This window comes from Mycteria americana, chromosome 2, assembly GCF_035582795.1.
Source record: "Mycteria americana isolate JAX WOST 10 ecotype Jacksonville Zoo and Gardens chromosome 2, USCA_MyAme_1.0, whole genome shotgun sequence".
Taxonomy (NCBI): Eukaryota; Metazoa; Chordata; class Aves; order Ciconiiformes; family Ciconiidae; genus Mycteria; species Mycteria americana.
Window position 1 is genome coordinate 116832602 of NC_134366.1, and position 21171 is coordinate 116853772.

General features: G+C 37.2%; 1 protein-coding gene across 1 annotated transcript in view; it reads right to left on the reverse strand.

Moving 5' to 3' along the window:
- The window catches only part of CEP192 (centrosomal protein 192), a 96139-nt gene that overhangs the window by 5050 nt on the left and 69918 nt on the right, over positions 1–21171 (reverse strand). Inside the window, exons 44-53 of the mRNA XM_075495456.1 lie at positions 17569–17710; positions 15084–15256; positions 14598–14721; positions 11286–11391; positions 9637–9841; positions 7769–7848; positions 6794–6889; positions 5092–5211; positions 1122–1243; positions 91–214 (exon numbers count right to left, since the gene is read on the reverse strand). Coding sequence (XP_075351571.1) covers positions 91–214; positions 1122–1243; positions 5092–5211; positions 6794–6889; positions 7769–7848; positions 9637–9841; positions 11286–11391; positions 14598–14721; positions 15084–15256; positions 17569–17710 — 1292 coding nt within the window. The remainder of the gene's footprint in view (positions 1–90; positions 215–1121; positions 1244–5091; positions 5212–6793; positions 6890–7768; positions 7849–9636; positions 9842–11285; positions 11392–14597; positions 14722–15083; positions 15257–17568; positions 17711–21171) is intronic.

A 21171-nucleotide genomic window follows, 5' to 3' on the forward strand; every position in this document is an offset into this window, starting at 1 on the left:
AATCTTCTGTCAAGAGTAAAAAAAACAGTGCAGTTGAACTGTTGGAAGGACTTATGAAAATGTATTTAAAATAAAGCCTGTCAAACTTACCAAGTGTGTTGTAAAGGAATTATTCCGCAGGTTGACCTTTAATGTGCATGATTCCCCAACTCTAGTTGGAGGAAAAGTGTACAGGTCTTCTGGTGCATATACCCCTCGAGTTATCTCACTTTGTCTGATTTGAAAAAGGGATTTAAGATATTAAGATTTCCTACTTATATGGTCTGGATATATTGATTGCATACTTCAAGGTAACAGGTGTATTTTCTGAGACTAAATCAGGAAAAATTGAAAGATCCTGAAGGCATCAACTCTCTCACCTTAAATTTTATAAGCAATACATTTTAGCCAGAAAGAATAATGAAAGCATCACTGTGGCGTAAATATATGTACATTTACTTATACACACTTTCACAATCTAAGTTTCTCCCCCATATGCTTTACTAGAGAACCAGACTCTTCTCAGAGATGCCATGTGTAACCAAAACATTTTACTCCCCTGCCATATTCACATCATCCCATAGTAAAATAACTTGAAATCAACTTAAGACCGAAGAACAGCAAGGTTAAGACATGCAGTACAGTGGTCTTCTCAGAAGTGACTTTACAGTTCTATGGAGTCTCCAATAGGTGAGTATACAAGATTCTACTGCTGATACCAGTTCATTTACAACAGCAAATCATGGTTAGGCAACTTAGAAACCCAACTGAAAAGAAAAAGCATGGGAGATTGAACAATACAAAGCCATTAAGAGGTTTAGCAAGTCTGGCTTTTGCAGCTGTTTACTCTTTAACATAGAATCATAGGATAATTCAGGTCAGAAGAGACTCAGGAGGTCTCTAGTTCAACCTCTTGTTCCAGTCAGGGTCAGCTGTGAGGTCAGACCAAGCTGCTCAGGGCTTTGTCCAGTCAGATCCCAAAAACCTTCAAGGACAGAGACTGCACAGCCTCTCTGTCAGCCTGTTCCACTACACAGCTGTCCTAATGGTAAAAAAGGTTTTGGTTGTCAGGTTGGGTGTTTCTCCCCCTCCCCCCTTATCTAGTTGCAGATGCTCTCATTTCAAGTTTTGTCCATACATACCCTGCTTTAATTGTACGTGCTTCAGAGTAAACCTTCATTTCTGGTATAACTGGAAGCTCAGTTTTTGTGAGGGCACTTGCAGAAGCTTTCACAATTGAAGTTTCATTTTCTGTTTTAGTACCCTATTGGCAAAAATAGAGAAGCCTTTAAACTTTGCATTCAAAAGTATTTAAGGATTCAAGTATGTAAGTCATTTCCCTTACCCAATCCAAGACTTTTTATTTAAAGTATAGTCTTTCAGGAAGAATAGTCTCGATCATTGAGACAGAAGCCATGATTTAGGAGGATTACTTTAAAAGGCTTCTGTGTCGTATGAATACTTTATTTGTCACAAGCCAGCTCACAACAAACTAGCAATACAGGTGGAATCTCGAGAAGGCTGCTAGCAATGAAGATCTTACTAAAAGCCAAAACAAAAACCAATTCCTCTGCAGATATTCTACCCATATGCCTCAAGAACAGCAGTTGGCTAAACAACTGCTCAGAAAGAAGAAAGGCCTAAGTCATCATTATAGTTTAAATTCTCACAACAGCAAAAAGCTTTGTAATAATTTTGTATTATGAACAATACATCCTTCTCAAAGAAAGGCCTCTCCAGAGAAACAGAATCTGATAACACATTATATGGTAATTGTTACATTCAGAAATTAGGCCAAAATATTTACCACTGTCAGGACCCCAATCAGTGTACTCTAACACAAGGAGACCAGATCACCCTAACAGAATACTTCGCCAAATAGCCAGTTTCAAATTCTGCATTGTTTAACAAATCTAGCCAGATCTATTTGGAGCCCCTTGGGTCACAACATCTTGAACAAAGTTAACCAAAAAAAACCTCCTATGCTTATGGTCGTACAACATGATCTCAATTTTTGAAATGTTGCTGATGTTTTAGACAAGCAGTTGATTCCCTTACACAGGAAAGATTAAAAAAATAGATTCATCTTCAATAGAGCTGCTATGACAAACTTATCTTTTAGACATTCATTTCTTCTATTGAAAGAGCTGCTAATCAGTCTGTCAAATAGCAGCAGCCAAAAAGACCCCAATCTTAAAGAATATTTTTCAGTTGCAAATAACCCATGAACCACAGTAGAACCCAATACATAAAAGACAAGAAAGGATCTGTACATGCATCTTGTTGCAAGAGCTTTTAATTTTTCATGTAGTGAAAAATGATGGGTGTCATGCCTCAGTGTTATCATTCAAATTCTAATTTATCAATAAGGCAAGTTTACTGCATGGGAATAAGGCACATTATGGAAGATGATCAGAAATTCCCCAGTCTTTATAAGGGCATCTTGAAGTAATTCATGCTTTACCATAGCCTGTACTGACTTTTCCTGTTTCAAATGAAAGCAGTATGTTAACACTGTCCAAATGATTTCAATTGAGTGCTGTTGTTCCAAAGCAACTTCAAGAGCATAGAAATTTGTTTAGCTTTAAAATTGGAATTACTTTGTTCACAGAGTTTAAAAAGATTTTTCCTCCTCTCGCTTCCGGGATACCCAAACAAGATGAAGCTTTGTACTGCTGATAATAATAATCAAATCAGGACTCCTAGTTAGCAGTATGTTTTGTGTTAAGTATTAAGAAATTCAGCTCAGTTTGCTGCAAAATGGTACATTAAAAAGTTGCACAGTTACACAGCTAAAGTACATAAACCATGTAAATTAAAAAATGGTACGCACTTAACATTTGTAGTATCTTCAAACAACGGCAGGGATTCTTTATGCAGTCCTCAACTTTCTATATGCTAAAGAAGCAATCAGAACTTAGGTGCTGCCTCAGCCTTCTGGCAGGTTCTTGCTAGTTCCCCCGTTTCACCCAGAAGGGACCAATAATTAGACAAAATACCAATCCAAGACTTCTCTGCACAATGGTGATATTCATTCTTAGTTCAATGATCTTAGAACAATACCTGATAGCAGCCTAACAAATGTTTCTCAGGAAAAGAAAAAACTAAGTTTGAATAGCCAGTATTGAGAGGCTGGGGCTGCAAAGCACATGTAGAATCCCTTCTTTCTTTGTCTCTGGGATCAGTTTTGGAGATATGATCTTCTGAGCTCCCAACTATGGTTTCCAGCAGTGGGGACTACAAATGCAGGCAGAGCATAATCAAAGACACAGTTAAATGTTTTTTCAGGAAAAAATGAAAGTGGTAAGCGCCACTGATTTTCCTAACTTCACCTTGTTGTTTTAGTTCTTTCCTGAGCTCTTCCAAAATTTTCATTTCTATTGAAGTGGTGCTATAAATAAATACCACTCAGTCATTCTGAATGACAGTCAGTCAGTCTTCCCACTTCATTCTATCAAAAGTCACATGAACCAGAGCCGTAGCCCCCTCCACCTCAGCAAACCCAGCAGGATCCAAATCCTTTTCAGAGCTATAGTAACAAAATCTAAACTCTTAATCCCTAGGACATAACATTATAATTGACTTGTCTTCTCGACTAAAAGTGGATCTGATTAAAAAGCTGCAACAATCTAAGCAAAGGTTCTGTGTTGACCCCTCGGCCAAACAGATGTATAATTCCTTACCCAGTTGATAAACAAAGTATTTCCCTTTCAACTCTTTTTCAAAATGATCATGACACTTTTCAAGTATTTTCTACAATTTTTTTTCCCATATGCACAAAGAGATGCTGGAAAGATCTAATTGTTAACAGCTTTGAAAAAAATCAAGAGGAACAAATCTGACACGGTAGTTCAGAAACATTAATATCAAGTTGTGCTACTCAAAGATTTACACAACTCTGACAACTAGTCACGTTTTAGGAAGAGAATTCTTCAAAACTCTAGATTTCTGATACAGAATTAATCTTCTCTCAATTTCAGCTAGCCTTAAACAGACAAATGACATAGACGTTTTCCTCATTTTAAGGAAAATTATGTTGAAAGAATTAGATGAAAGCTGAATAAAAACCCCTCCCAAACCAAACATTATACAGGTCTCATTCTTCATGCCAAAATTAGAAGTCATTTAACATACACTTTTTTAACAAGTCCCCTTTTCAACACAATTATCTACTGGGAAGAACAAGGACCCTACAAAGTAAAAGGTAAGGTACCCTGGCAAGAAGGGTAAGTAAGGTTCCTACTACAGAAACAGGCCTGGTAGTCTAAAGAAAGATCCCAAATCTTTATCTGGGCTTCTTAGAAAAATCAAGTCAAACTCTCTGGAGAGGACAGCAAAGCATATATAGCAATCATGCAATACTGAACATACGAAGTTCTTCACATTCAGCTCATTTAATTAATCATTAGAATTAATTCTTCCTAATAGTAATAGATTCTCTGTCCTGTGTAGACTCGTCTTGTATGGATGGTGAGGTAGGGATTAAAAGCAAGGTAAGGAGAGAGAGCACAGAAAATCAGTTCTAACTCCCAACCCCCTCGTTCCAAGCCTCACCATAAAGTTAGAGCTGAGGAACAACAGGGGAGCAAAGGAGCTCAAATCCAGTCACTCCCATATACAAATCTCAAAAATCACCCCCACCTAAATTGTTACTCTGATAAAATACTCAAACTGATTCTATCAGAGGCGCATCCATATCTCCAATAAGGATACTTGAAAATTCCAATATTGTATTAAGTCACATATTATAGCAAAGGTCAGTTACTTGGCTATTTTTTTACAAAAATAAAACCAAGCCACTTAGTGTGTGATACAAACAAATCTGCATCTACAGAAACCATTCCCACAAAAGGCAAGTTTGTCTCTACTTTCTCCGAGCAAAATAAAATTTTACATCTTAAATGGCAAAAGATAATGCATTATCACATAAGCAAGATGAAAAAGGTATTTTTGTAACATAAGAAAAACAGTACAGTTTAGCCCGACAAAAATATCAGCAGGGGTTTTTTTCAGAATATGCTAGTGCATATGAGAAAGAGAACTGCATAGTAAAAATAAGATGTTATCCAAAATTTGTGCTCAGGCCAGTGTTTATAGCATTTATATACTCACTGCTCCAGAAAGCTGAAATCTTAATTTGTGTTTCCAACTAGGTTTTTCAACTGGGTGACACTCCAGGTCCCAGAACTGGGAGTAATCCCCTTTATCTCTAGGTAGAAAGATTACAGCAACCTACCAAAACAAGAGGAAAATTTTGCAGAAGCTTATTAAAATAGTCTATACATCTTCACAATTTTACCTACACAAAGTTACAGTTAAGCCAGCACAAAATCTACACACTACAGGACATACATTCCACACACAGGTGATCTTGCAGAAAACAATACAGCTCATCCTCCTTTGCCCGCAAGAGAGAAAGTTCTGATGAAATAGGTTGTACAAGCAATCTCGAACAAAATTTCAGTTCAGCTAATCTGCATTAAGCAAAGTCGGCAAGTGCTTGCACAATTATTCCTATTAGTAAAGTGGAGTAGAAGGCAACTACGAGGAGAAATAGGCCCAGCTGAAAGACAGCACTACCTTCCTTCATCTGTCAGCTAAGCTGTGAACAACTGTACTCCTCCAGCTCCAGGTCTGTAAGCACACTGTGCTGCAATTGTAGCACAACAGTAGAAGGCCTGAAATTTAAACCAACTTGCAGACTATGCATTTGATCATCCTTAAGGGTCACTTATGTAACAAAGTCTTGTCTCTGTATAGTGCTGTACCAGGTTAATTCAAGAGTAAACTTGCATTGTTTTCAGAGTTGAGGTTGGGGGAAGAAAGAGAAGGGGAGCAGCAGATTAGAAGAGATGACTACAACTATATCTAATTAGCCAAATATTATCATACCCACTGCAAAAAACAGCAAATCATGATAGCACTGTACCTTATCAGCTCCAGCCAACAGCCTGACATGCCAATAATGTAAATGTTATTCAAACAGGCCTGAGCTAGGATTGCTAAGGCAAAGATAATTGTTTAAATTCAAATAATGGTTTTCAATATTATGAAATAACTATGAAAACTGGACATAATTTTTTTATGTCTTGTAAATAGATTACAAATTGCATCATCATAGAATTAATGAGGTTAAGGAATGACATAATAATCCATAATGATTAAAAGACAGGTGTTCATGAAGATGAACAGATAGAAGATAGAATTGAAGTAGCATTGAGGGAGAAGGTGAGGGACAAAAGCCCCATAGAAACCCATTCAGTATGTCCCTGGGTGTGCTTTATAATTGTGGTTATGAAACCCTCTACTGGCCAGGAGATAAAATTGTAAGTCAAATGAAACCAACTTTAGGAACTGACAACTGTTTTGAACAAGTATGACGCGACTGCTTCCAAGGAAGGGAAACCAGTTCTCACACCAGTTTCATAAGAACCCAGTATTATTTGCGATTTTCTTGTGGATTCTTACAAAACATTTTAAAACAATTTTGTGTTCTAGAATAATTTATCTAAAAAAAAAAAAAAACCAACAACAAAACAAAACACAAAAACACCACCATGTTAAAGTCAAACTACAGATTGCATGAATTCTTAGAATCAACTCAGCTGACATAACAACAGCTGTGCTAAGTAGACACTGACTACCTGATACACTCCAGAACCCAATTTTGGAAGGCCAGCATTTTATCATTATCAGAGAAAGTATGACCAGCTTCAAAAATTCAACTGTTATTTCAAAGAATTTCTCATGTAAGATCCTATTTTACAACTGAGATACACTAATAAGCTTGAAATATTTATAAATGTCAGTTTACCTTCTCTTCTCCATGAGCTTCAAGAGTACCAGAAACACGGGAACATCTGAAAGCGGAGTAAGTAACCCTATAAACACAACCAGTTCCATCCACATCCTGCAAATAAAGTTATGAGTCAGATTCAGAAAGGAAAAAAAAAAAAAAAAAACAACAACAAAAACCTACACAATACACCCACACACATAGCACCCTTGCAAAGGACTGAAGAAAATACACCCAATCAAGCTGCTTTCAAGTGAACAAATAATATTGACTCCCTAAAAGCAAGTGAATAAAGACTAAAACTACTACTACCTCTATGCAGTCATCATGACTACTGACTTCCAGTTAAGAGGTGGTGCACTGGCTGGAACATGGCATACTCAGTCTTCTGGGCTACAGCTAAGCGTGCTACATAACCATTTTTCATGACAGCAGACCATAATAATTCTAGCATAAAATCGAAGTGACCATCAAGCATTTCAAACTATCAAAAAAATAGGGAAGCATTTACAAATATCAATGGTACAGCTACAGTAATTGCACAGGCAACAGCAGTGCAATTCAAGTATCCTTGACCTAACCTAAATTACCTACATAGATACCATGTACAGCGTAATTCCAGCAGCACAAGTCTCAAAACAAGGCAAGTCTAGCATTCTGGAGCCAAAAGGGACACACATCTTTCATGTATGCTTGACTACTTAATGCAATCTGGACGATGATACTGGATGAGCACAACCAAACTCTACAAGCCAGTAAGTGAACCAGAAATTGTCCCTTAGAGCAATGATTCACAGTCAGGGAGCACATTAGAGATGAAAAAAGGAGTAAAACATTTCCCTGATATGGACAGAGGCAAAAAGAACTCTGTAACTGAGTTCATGCTCAAATATGTATTCTTTCTTGAGACAATGGAGGGAGAGAGAGAGCAGCAGGAAGAGAGAAGGAAAAAACCAGATTTAAATAAAACTACCAATGCAAGCAGTCACTCACTTTAACATAGGGTGGTGCAAAAGATGACAAATGCCACTTCACATTTTCATCCCCTTTATTCTCCATTTCCAAGTAACTCTCTAGAAGAGAAATATCAGACTAATACATTAAGTGTCTTTGTTCAAGTGTTCAAGTACCTTTAGTGGAAAAAGTTTAAACAGACACTATGTTTCAAGACACACAGAAGTTTAATGGCAACAGTTCTCATGATGCCAACTCCAAGAGCAGACTCAAACAAAGCACTCTGTCATAAAATTCTTGAAAGCTTATACAAAAGAAATTTGGAAGTGAAGTCTTCTAGTGAAGAATCATATTGAAGATGCTTACAAGAAACAAAAGTGAGACCTAAATCTCACCCTCAATAACCCCAAAACAATAATAGATAATCCTCTAAAAGAACCTGAAGCATATCAAATAATGTTACATGAATGTATTGCTGGTAGTAGGAAGTTAGCATCTTATAAATCCAGAACATGACAAATAGCAGAGAGATCTAAGTGACCTCCAACGGTCTCAGTTTATTGTATTCAAATTTTCGTCAGATACCTTCATCTATCAGTATACAAAAAAATACCAAAAAAACCCACAAGATACCCAACTCCCTCCCAAGATATTATTTGACTGTTCAGGGAAAAACACTGACAGTATTCTAGTTTGGCACCAAAGTCGCATCAAATAAAATCTGTTGTCATCCTAGTATGGATTTGTTACTCAGCATACATGTATATATATAACATGTGTGAGTGTATATACAAATATATATATATACACATATATATATAGGAAACCTCAATAAAAAGCTTATGCTTGACTTGCAGAAAGGAGAATAACTACTGATATGATCAGAAAATCCCAACTTTGACAGTATCAATAAGCATATTTCACACCTTAAAATGTACCTCTTGCCAAGAATCAACAGGACGTGTAAGATAACCTCAGTCTAGAGTAGCACTTCAGGAAGTTTAGGTACATATATATTATATAGGACATTTATAAAAATAGGAAACGAAAGGAGTATTATATTATACTCCTCTTTCATAAGTGTAGCGAAAAAACCCAGATATAATTGATAAATTAAGCCTTGAAAGTTCTAAAGTCTGTTAAATAAAAATGTAGCGTCAGTGAATCATTAAAAAAAAAATCCTCATTAGCTAGAAAAGAAAACTAAGCACTACCAAAAAATCTGGTATCTAGATAACAGAATGACAGTTAAAATTTGGAGAATTTTAAGCATTACTGGAATTAAAAGTACAGACTGAGGATTTGAGACTGCATTATCAACAGTGTCTTCCTCGATCATTAAGTACAAGACAAGGATAGCCAGACTCACAGCTGACATTGCTATCATGTTAAGGAAGAACATTTATTTCTCTGCTACATGGCAGATAGATTTATCTCACATCTTAGGGACACATATACAGATGAGGAGAATGGGTCTACCACAAAAGTGCATTGACTCAAAAGACCTTCAACAAAACACAGTAACCACATAATGCCTTCTTTGCCCAGGCACAGTATGGTTGCATTCACCACAGTTGCTTAAAAAATTGGCAACTTACCTGTCCGTATGCAAACCTATCTGTGGTAAAAAGTGTGGCTATACTGCATCAGGAGAAGAAAAAAAAAAAAGGGGGGGGGGGGGAAGGATGGGGGGAAGGAGGGAAGGACTTCTGAAAAGAGTTCCACCACCACAGGGAGTAACATTTCAAACTAAAATCAGAAGAGGGGAACTGGTCAATCACACTTATCAGACTAAAAGAACAAAAACAAAGTCAAGGCTTTCAAGTTCTCTAACATGCAATACAGTAAACAAAACCTCTGAATACAAGATACTACAGATGTTGCATTTACTAAGTAAGCAATATTACCTGAGCTTTGGCCAGGTCTCGTTTTAGGAAAAACAATGCTTCTGTTCTTTATTTCCATTTTTGTTAGAGGGAGCATTGAGAGAGGTTTTGCCACATGAACAGCAGGACTTGCAGACTGTGGAGTAAATATATCACGTCTTCTAGATGGAAAGTCTGCTCCAGACACACTCTGTGTGACTGCCTCTCGAATTTGCACTTTAATAAACTTTTGCACAATTTGGAGAAAAAGAAAGATTTAAATAGTGAACATTGATATATTAACAAGTCAAACTATTCAGCTCTATTTCCTTGAGCTATAAGAGCTCATGTTGTTCAGCTTTACATTCCAACAGAGAAAGAGTCTCATAACGTTAAATCACCAGATCTTCTCTAACTTCAGTTCGCAAACTTTAAAGATTTTAGGACAAGTTTAATTTAGGAGAACAGGAAGATTTACTGAAAATTTGCTATCTAGACATTTTAATTCAATAGGAATAATAATTTAAACTAGTTAAATTTAATTGACAACTCCTACAATATTCTCTGCTTTCAGAGAATGGGAACAGGGCTGCCTCACACAGAAAGAGCTTTGTGTTCACTTCTGCTACATAATTAGCACTTCTAAAAGCTTCAGTTAATGATAGTAAAATCTTAGCATACTTTTTGCTTAATTGGATAGGTAGCAAAGAAATGGCAAAAGAATTATCAACTACCAGATCTCTTACAATTTGGTTGGTTTTGCTACATTCTCTACTTTTGTCCTAGTAGGTTTCTTCTCTTAAATCCTTTTCTCATATTGTGGAACGTAACATAGTTAAATATGTGCACAGTCTCCATTTCCTTCTCAACTCACTCTTTTCAACAACTTCCCTGTTTGGGGTTTCTTTAAGGCAGTTTCCAATTCTGTATCATATCTCACCTTCCTCCATGAAGAAGGAAAGTAGATATGCTATTTTATCCTTTCAGCGTCTTTTATTTCTCTCTCCATGCGTTGTTACAATTAACCCAAAATACATACTGGCTGTAAAAATAAAAAAAACTGGTGCCTGTTTCTTTGGCGGAGATTATCAAGGAGTCTTTCTGCTTTTACACTGATGAAAGAAGAAACTGTTGGCTTCATAAATTTTATTTCTATGCCTTAATTTCATCAGGGAAAAGTCTTGGATTAAAATGCATGAAGAGCAAGAACCGGTTCTAGATATTCTTTACCACAGACTTGTCAGCCAGAAGGTTAAGTTTACCTTAAGGGAGCTCAAAAGGAGCTATGATGACTTGTCCAATAACCTCCTTTGACTTCTTTTATTTTAAAATATTATACAGACCAATTTTATATATGCAGGTATACATATATATATATTTAGCATTTTAGAAAATGATGCATAAGGCAGTGGTCTGTGTACAGATGCAATTTTGTTGGCAATTCAGTCTAAGTGTTCACGTCATAGTATTTCTTCAGAGATGAATGAACTAAGAATCTCAGTTTGCAAAACAGCATCTCAACTATGTTTATTCCTTTTTTTTTTTTAAAGAGAACTTTACAAATTAGAGAGAATAACAGAAGTTGACAGAACTGCTGTCTCATACCTAAAAGGTTTTAGCAACATTACTAGACCTTATCCAGCAAAGTGAAATAAACAGTTGCAATCTCAACTCTCACGTAAGCCACATACCTTTTGTCCATTATCACAATGGATATAGATTAGGCCACTCCAAGGAATTAATGATGGCTTTGTGGCAAGTGATGGATTAGGACTCACTAGAATTAGTGTACTGCTCCTAGTGAAAGAAAAAAAATACTACCATGATCCTCATATTAGAATGAGTATCTACAACAGATCTCACTAGCCCCCCACAAAAAGGATGCACTTTTAAGATAGCAAGTGAAGATGATCTAGAGATAGTTAAATTTAAGGTATTCAGATATCCAATATATTATCAACCTTTAGTAGTCAGAAACTTAACACTAAGACACTTTATAAACTTGTCATTGATGGTTGTACAAGGGGCCATAGGGAAAGAGTAAATCTTATCTCTTGTTAACATATACAACCAGTCAGGACATGCAAAGCAGACATATAACTACATGTTTCAGAAAAACAAGCTTCAATACTAGTGAACAAGGGAACTGTACTGTTCAAACAAAGTATACTGCACAAATTGCATTTCACGAATCTTTTAAACTAATTCTAGTTTTAGAGAAGCAGCTTGCTTTCCTTCCTCCCATGCAGAACTGACCTTGGAAAAAAGAAGAGCCTTTCAATGTTATCAATGCTTCCTATAGTTATTTAGAGTAGGGGACACTGAAGAGTCTAAATTCACTTGAAGCAGTTACAGCATCACACGGTAATTTGACCAGTGAGAACATAAATTCTGATTTACAGTGTTCCATGTTCTATACTAGAGACATTTAAATAAAGGAGGGGAGAAAGTAAGCACTGAAGTATTTAAAAAATGAGTAAAAAAAATCACTGAAGTAAAGGTCGTTGGCTGTATGTTAGCAAAAGCACTCAAGCTACACCTGAAGAATTAGCTTAATATGTCATTAGCACAGCACTTTGCATTTGAAAAGTTTAGTGTAGGAACAAGATCAGTCCCCATAGGAAAGTCAGTTCCATAACCATTGTCACAATATGACCATCTCTACAAACTTCAACTAACAAATGTTAATGGCCTTAAAATATTAAATCAGGATACTTGATATTTCCTTAAAGAACTGTGGGGTTTTTTTGAATCTCTGCAGTTTTCAGAATCTTTTCACTCGTGGTTCTCTCTCTCATGTACAAGCTGCATTTATGAGAACATGTACACACGCTATCTGTTATCACAGTGGAATGGTTTGTCTTTGCTCCTACCAGCTTGTCTTTGACATTTACTGCAAACTCCTCATGCAAATCCAACTTGCATGGGGTCACAAGCCACATGTGTCTCCGAAGAGTTATACTCAACCTAAAGACATTAACTCTCAGTACTTTCATTGCCATAGAGAGGAGCAGAGCCTATGGAAGAAACACTTTCCAAAGGCAGCTCTTGCAGCCTTTGGAGATTCCAACAGTCCCTGATCCAAAAGTGCAATGCCTTTCACAGCACTTACCAATACTCCCAACACTGAGGCACAGCAACAGGCCAGAGGCTAGTTTCAGTTCGCCTCCACAAGAAAATCTCTTGGAATGCTACCTAATTCAGTAGGGACTCGGGACTTAATTATTCCACATTTGGGCAGGGTAGAGGTTGCCTTTAGCTCATTCCATGGAGCTTAAGGGGTTTAGTCAAGGTGAAACACGGGGTGGTCTGCTTGCTCTAGCATGGCAGAGTCAGTCCTTGATCTTAGAACCTTCTTTCACCGTCATGAGAAATCAGACCTTCTCCTTTCCTGGCCTAAATCAGTTCAAGAATTCTGTCGGCTCCAGCCATCGCAGTGCTCAGCAGTATGAAAGATTCTGGCTAGCTCCTGTCCTGACAGCATGACTGCTCTTGGCACTGCAGGGAGATGGTCATGAAAAGTAGAAAACCACGCAAGTGCAGCTTGCTGTGCTTAAGTCAGCTGTTCCCACGAGTCTGTTTCCTACTTGCAGGCCTCTGTTCTTGATCCAGACTACCTACTTGGACCCAACATGTGAGGTTTCAGCTCATTCTTTTTCAGTGAAGGGAACACATTTTAAAATTATGCAGTGCAAGAAAATTCTTGCAGAAGGCCTTCCATTCCCTCTTTTTAAGAAATCATTCCACAGACAATCCTGAGTCTAGGGTATGAGACACTCAAGATGTCCTTTCTGTCACAGCTACTGGAAAGTTGTTCATTTTAATCTCTTTTTGAAACCATTGTTCTTGGCACTGATTGAATCTGCAATGGCAGATATCCTAGCTCTTCCAGAGAATCCTCTTTATTTTGTTCTCACTAGTGATGAAAGTTCCCCAGCAGTACATCCAAGAATTTACATCTACATGAATACGGAATTAAGTGGTTAAATGTATCACATCTTGCACAGTGATGCAGGACTGAAAATAAAGTATCTGTTTGGGCAAACGTCTACAAAGTTAAAGCAACTACTTAAATAAAACTCAGAAAGCAAAACCTATTTTTTGTGGAACATGAGACCTTTTTTTTTTTTTGAAGATGCAAATAGTTTAATAACAGGGTCTTAAAAGCCTTTCTGAACTGACCTTAAAAAACCCCATAAATTTAGAAGTGAGAGGTGGTCAAAACTTTCAAGCATTTTATTGTGAAAGACTTTGCTGACATCCGTGAGAAGTCTCATACACACATGCAGTGGTATTATGACTGCTGTTCCAAAATACTGCTAATTAAGACACAGGTGACCTGACACTGATTTGTCATTCTTTCCATACCTACAGATATTGATAAGCCAAAGGTTGAGTGGCAAAAAACAGTTTTGTCAGAATACAACAAACCACCCCCCACAATCAAGTTCTGATGAATATCAGTACATTTGCAAAAGAAAACACTAAGTCCCCAGAAGAGAAGCATTCTATAAGAACTGTTATTTTTTCGTTGGTTTGTTTGTTTGTTGTGGGGAGGGGGGGGAAGAAGTCCTTTTTGTTTTTAAACACACAGGTCATTTTTAAACAAAAAACTATCGTGAAAGGAGATTTTTTTTAAAGCTTCAGCTTTGTTGACCATCCAGCTCCTGGAAAATTATGCAATAATATTAGTATTTCCAGGCACAGAAAATTCCTGGCCTCCAGGTAACTTTGTAGGTGACAGAAGAACATTCCCTCTATACAGAACTATAAAAGGATAAGGTCCTAAAATATAAAAGCTAGATTTGTGTGTTAGCTGACAAAAAGACTATACCCCAACTATTTTAATTAGTTCCAGGGTATAGTCTAAACAAACTAAAATAAATTCCTAAAAACTAACTAAAATTCCTAAATTACCTAAATTCCTGAACTAACTAAAAAAAAATTCCTCCAAAACCTCACCACACTTTCACATGTAAATGAACCTATGAAAAGAAACTTACTCTGGTTCAATAACTCCATGTTGTGGGGTTATAGTAAGGCAGTGAGCTGGCCATGAAAGCTCAAACGCCAACATCCTATTAGAATTGTTGACAATTTGTACATGTCCAGTATCCGCTGTTCCACCTGTAATATAAAAAAAAAAGCTATGAAAAGCTAACATGTACAAAAATTCACAGAAGTGCCCAAGATTCAGAGATGCACCAATTAAGATAAACCATTTTCTGCCCTATTTTTACCTTCACACTGCTTTAAAATCTTCATAGGTATGCAGTGCATATTGTATGTATGCACACACAGAGCACACTACCCCTGACAATTTAACCAAAACTGTGTTCAAACTAAGTTCACTGTTTAGATGTAAAGCTACTGCAGCAAGATTATTGGCCAAGCCACATTTACAAACACAAAATAATTACAAATATAGTATGCAGTACAGTTATTTTAATACTAGAATGGTTATTTTATTAACTTCAAAAAATACTTACTAATAGAAGGAGAAGTCAAAGTCAAGTACTCAGGTTTAACAGCCCAAGTCTGTTGAGAGTCTGATTTATTCTGAACCAGATCATCAGTTTTTACGGGTAATGGAGGACCCTGAGGTCCTTTAACAGGAAGAACATCCAAAGTTGCATTGATATGTCTGACAAAGTTCTCAAATCTGAAAATCAGATTGCATTAAGGAAAATTAGTAATAAAAATAACTTATGAGCAATTATACTAGCTTACTCTTAGTATTTCTCGAAATCTAATACTGAAATACAATGTTCTTTACATGGGCCTTCAATTTAATTCAATTATTAAGGAAAAATTATTTCAGCAGCTATATCATGACACAGGTTTTGCACAGAATGTTTAGAAGTGGAAGGTACTGTTTAGAAGTGGAGGGTACTAAAATAAACAATTATCTTCAGGTGACAATAAAGTAAAATGCTTTCTCTATACATATTTTATTCAGATCAAGAAAGTACTGCAGAGAGAAATAAGGCAATGCAAGTTGTGTTTCACAGAATGCTGGACATCAGGAGGGACCTCTGGAGATCACCTAGTCCAACACCCCTGCTCAAAGCAGGATCAGCTACAGCAGGTTACTCAGGACATTGTTCAGTCAGGTTTCGAATTTCTCTACAGATTAAGATTTTACAACCTCTCTGAGAAACCTGTTCCAGTGTCTGACCATCCTCACCAGAAAAAAAAAAAAGGTTTTTTTCTCATGTTTAAATGGAGTTTCTTGCATTTCAGTTTGTGTCCATTGCCTCTTGTCCTGTCACTGGATACCACCGGGAAGACTCTGTCTTCCTCTTCTTTACTTCCTTGTCAGGTATTTATACACATCAATAAGATCCTCCCCCTACTCAAGCCTTCTCTGCTCAACACTAAACAAACCCAGCTCTTAGTCTCTCCTTGTAAGACAGTTGCTCCAATCCCTTCATCGTCTTCATGGCCTAGCATTTCACACCTTTGCTTGCAAAATTCATAGCAGATAAGGTCTTATATGAAAGCTAGGAAGCTGTTATTTTAGGATTCAGCATATTTTCTTAAGATAAAAGCTTAACTCACAACAAGTTTGATTTTAAATACTGAAATAAAAGCAGAAATCAACATTTAAAAAAAAAAGATAACTTTTGCTCCATACAATGTTGTGCAAACATACAGCTCTTCTTCCTATTACCTCCACTTCTACTTTTAATGCTTCTAAGAATCCTGACTCGGTTCAGGACAGCTGAACTAATACCTGTGAGAATTCATCCTTTAAGATAGCAATGGAACCAGGAAGGCAACTGATTCACATAATTGCTTTACATGGAATTTCCTAACAATTAGATTAGTAGTTAACACACTCGAATCTCTTCTAAGAATTACAGTCTACTCAGAAAATGAAGATCCTCATGATGCTTAGCCAGGGAATAAATTCAAAACTAGAAGAACTGATAAGGCTATCAAGTGGAAAAAACAAACAAATGACAACCACAAATGTCTTGCTTGCTGCTGCAGATATTTGTTTCCAACCTCTAGCTTCACAAGCCCACTACGCTTGACAAACACCTTGCTAGCTGACAAATCTGTCAAGTGTCACAAAGCTTCCAGCATCTAGAGTTCAACAGGTACAAGCAATTCCAAGACAACATCTACATACATAGATGTTAAATACAACAGGACTAGGCAGGACACTTTCTTCACCTATGTAACAGGATCTTGAAAAGAAAAAAACCCATGAAGACTCAAGAAACAACCTATGCAAATATATTCCTTACAGTGTTAAAGTTAACCCATCTTTATTTTGGTTTTATGCTATGCTATCTTAGTAAGTAGGACTTGTATAGGATTTGGACGTTTCTTTCCCTTTTCAGGGCTCCAAATGCTACAGCAACCTGTCTAAATAAATGTGACTGGTCCATTTTAAAGACCAGGTCTCTGCCAGTCCTCCAAAGAAATCCTTCCAGTAACAGACCACTTCATTCAAGGGAGTGACAGGGGCAGGGGTAGCCTCAGCACTGATCATTCTTTTCATCAGTATAACTACACACTACACTGAAAGGCCAGCATATGGGCTGGACAAGGAAAAGGCCACTAAGCCTTTGTAATAGATCTCTACTTCCATCCCAGACATCAAAAATTCATTACAAGGAATGAAGTGGTTATAGTCCTATTAGGACTACAACAACAAATGTACTTTGGAAGTGCCTATGGAAAAAACAACAGTTTCTTCAGATGAAGGATAGGAAGTTGCAGATAAAGTTAATCGTAACAGTTGAGGGAATAGTTTAAAAGTTATCATAACAGTTTAAACAGACTATATAGAGAAAAAGTAAGAAGAGCCACCTGGATAGTCATTGGAGCCATTCTCATTATAGAGCCAGCTCTTTCTCTTGCAAAGCAAGTCAATTGTCATCACTGACATTAAAATCTTCAATGAAAGGAGAAGCACTTCAGTTAAGCATTATTTGACAGTTAGCCTTATAGTTACATTACCTGTCTGATTCCAAATGACGTCCAGGAGACTGCTGAAATCCATCCCGATCAAAAGTGGAATACCCAACCACAGAAAGGATAACCTTTCGCATATTTGCGTAGAAAAGATGGATATCATTTGTCCCCCGGGGGATATCGCATACTAAAAATGAGAGTAATAGAGCAATTCTAATAAAACCAAATCTATAATACTAAGAAATTACACAACAGAGATTTAGGATATAGTCCTAGTTAATCTGTTGACTAAGATATCCTAGATCATTCAAAAAATTACTTACTACAAGTTCAGTTATCAGGCATATATCTACATTAACGTGAGATGCAACACACAAATCTAAATGCACACCAATTTTAACTTTTTTGTTGTAAGACAGATATTTCCCACCTTTACACAAATAGTACATACTAATCTGATTCTATGCCAAATTAAAGTTTTACTTTTTTTTACCCTGACACATAAGACCAATACATTCCTACGGCTTAACAGAAGGAGAATTCAACTTGAGAGAAGTTATTTTTCAATTACTCAGTCTATTCAATCTAACACTTCGTTATTTAATTCATTATACCTGTAAATAACCAAAAGGTCAGGAATGAAGAGCATGATTTAAAAATAATAAAATGTTTCGTCAAAATGTTTAATAATCATATCAAAGTTTTCTTCTTTGCTTTGAGCCATTTCATGTCGAATAGACAGAATGAAGAAATATACGAAATATGTAAGAAATATGAAATATAGTGAAGTACATCATATGATACCTAGATATGCGCAAGAGGATCTTGTGAAGAATACTTGATCAGAATTCCTTCCCTCCTCTTTAACAACATATCCATATGCAGACAAGAGGCTAATATGCATTGGAAACGAAATTCATTTTGACGACCCAAGTACAGAAGTCACAAAATGTTTCAGACTGCTTTAGAATTAAAAGTTGCTAGGTGTTAACTATCAACAACCACTGTCTCTGCTCAATTAGTAATTGAAGCATACCTCAGCAACTAGAAATATCTATCAGTGTGTAAAAGATGTTTGATTAGTGCAGCAAGCCGCATTAGTGTTGGCAAGTAACTGAATCTGGTAGCCTGACTGCCACAGGTCCAACCAGTAGCAAGGCTGGGCACGTGTTCCCAGTAAGCACTCCCACACACATGCACATACACAGAGCCAGCCACACAAACCAACACAGACAGAAACACTCAGCACCTGCACAAACACAAACAGCCCCAATGGCCTCATCCTGTTCCCCTCTCTGGCTGATCAGGATGAAGGCTCGTTACCGGCATCATACATACACACAATGTGGATCCCTCCAGCTGCTGGCCCTGGGCCATACCACACTGATGCATGACATGAGCAGACTGGTGAAAAACTGACACCACAGTATTTCAAACACTAACATTAGTATGTAATTTCTTAATAGGTTTTTCAAATACCTCTGTGGATTAAGGCAATGAGGAATGGAGACCAAAACAGTCTAGGGATCCAACTTTACATTAAAAGCAATCCTTATAGCCAAGACATTCTATCCTTTGAGCTTTTTTTCAGCATCATCTCTTAAACAGTTTTTCATTTAAAAGGCCAAAAAGTTAAAAAAAGCATTTAGATGTTGAAAAAATAACTTACTTTTCACCTAAAAGATAGCATCTTACAGAAAAGAAAAAAAAAAAACCACAATTTCTTAATTCTAGGTTCTACTATTAGTTCCTGTAAAGTATTTGACTTACGAGAACATGTAACAAAAAAACACGGTGGATATTCCTACTGAAAAGTCAGTGAACACTAATCTGTGTAAAAAGATTGTACTATTCACACTGGACATCACTGGTGACAAGAAGGTAAGGAAGGGCTTGAAGTTTGTATAGGCTTGTAGTTGAAGAATAACCTAGTTTACTTTTCCAAGAGCTACTCTTCCAGCACCCCTCCTTGAAGGCATGTTTGCAGTTATACAAGTCTGTCTCCTAGGTTTTTTTATAACAGCCGTCTTCACCTCACATTTACTGAGTACAGAAAGTAGGACATAAGAGAGCAAGGATCTTTTCTGTCCAAGATAAATAAGTTTGAGTAAATTAAAAAAATGTGACCAAACAGGGAACAATAAGCTATATTTCAAATATTCAGGAAAGTACACTCTCAAGAAGAGACAGAAAAACATTAAGATGCCAGAGGTAGCCCTTGTTTTCTACAGAACGAAAAAGAAATTAAGTTACCATTAGCAAAACTCTAGCAATAAGGCAGTAAGAGATAATCAAGGATGTCTAGGCTCTAATACTGGCTTAACAACTTCAGAGCACAGTCCAGAACCCAAGTATCTTATCTTCACTAGGATTTCACCTCAACCAAGATGAACAATCAACAATCTTTACTTTTCCAAGTAAAGACAACATACAATCTATGGGGAAAGAATTGGACTACATTTATTCAGGTGTAGTAGCCTTAGAACAGTAAAATCTTTCCAAATGTGAATAGAACTAGTTCGAGAAATAGGATTTACAGTAAACTTGTTCATGACACTTATGGGATCTTATGAACGGGGGGGGGGGGGGTTGGTTTGTTTGGTTTTTTGGTGGTTTGGGGGGATGGTCATTGGGTTTTGGTTGGTTGGTTTGTTTGTTAAGGACACCTTTACAATATACTGCATTCTTTTTTAATAAATTCTTTGCTAACACAAGTAGAAGTACAAAAAATATAAAGTTATTTAATGTGGGAAGGGAAATACATATTCTAATGTCAGCAAAGTTGTCTGCCTCTCAATTTTCAAATAAAAGATATATCTGTGTACAAGAAACTGAATCTTTCCAATTATTAATAATAAGGCAAATACTCTCCAAATAAACTGAGCATTTTTAATGCTATAACATTCATGGTCTGGGGTTTAATTTTGCTAGGAGAAAAGTACAGTAAATTGTTTAAATAGACAGGTATTGAATGAAAGAAAGCAAGTTCCATTGTGGTGGGTTGACCCTGGCTGGACGCCAGGTGCCCACCAAAGCCACTCTGTCACTCCCCTCCTCAGCTGGACAGGGGACAGAAAATATAATGAAAGGTTCATGGGTCAAGATAAGGACAGGGAGAGATCACTCACCAATTACCATCATAGGCAAAACAGACTCAACTTCGGGAAATTAGTTTAATCTATTACCAATCAAATCAGAGTAGGATAATAAGAAATAAAAACTAATCTTAAAACACCTTGTGCCACCCCTTCCTTCTTCCTAGGCTCAACTTCACTCCCAAATTCTCTACCTCCTCCCCCACAGCAGCACAGGGGGACAGGGAATGGGGGTTGTGGTCAGTTCATCACACGTCTCTGCTGCTCCTTCCTCCTCAGGGGAAGGACTCCTCACACTCTTCCCCTGCTCCAGCATGGGGTCCCTCCCATGGGAGACAGTCCTCCACAAACTTTTCCAACGTGAGTCCTTCCCATGGGCTGCAGTTCTTCACGAACTGCTCCAGAGTGGGTCCCTTCCACAGGGTGCAGTCCTTCAGGAACAGACTGCTCCAGCGTGGGTCCCCCACAGGGTCACAAGTCCTGCCAGCAAACCTTCTCCAGCATGGGCTCCTCTCTCCATGGGTCCACAGGTGCTGCCATGAGCCTGCTCCAG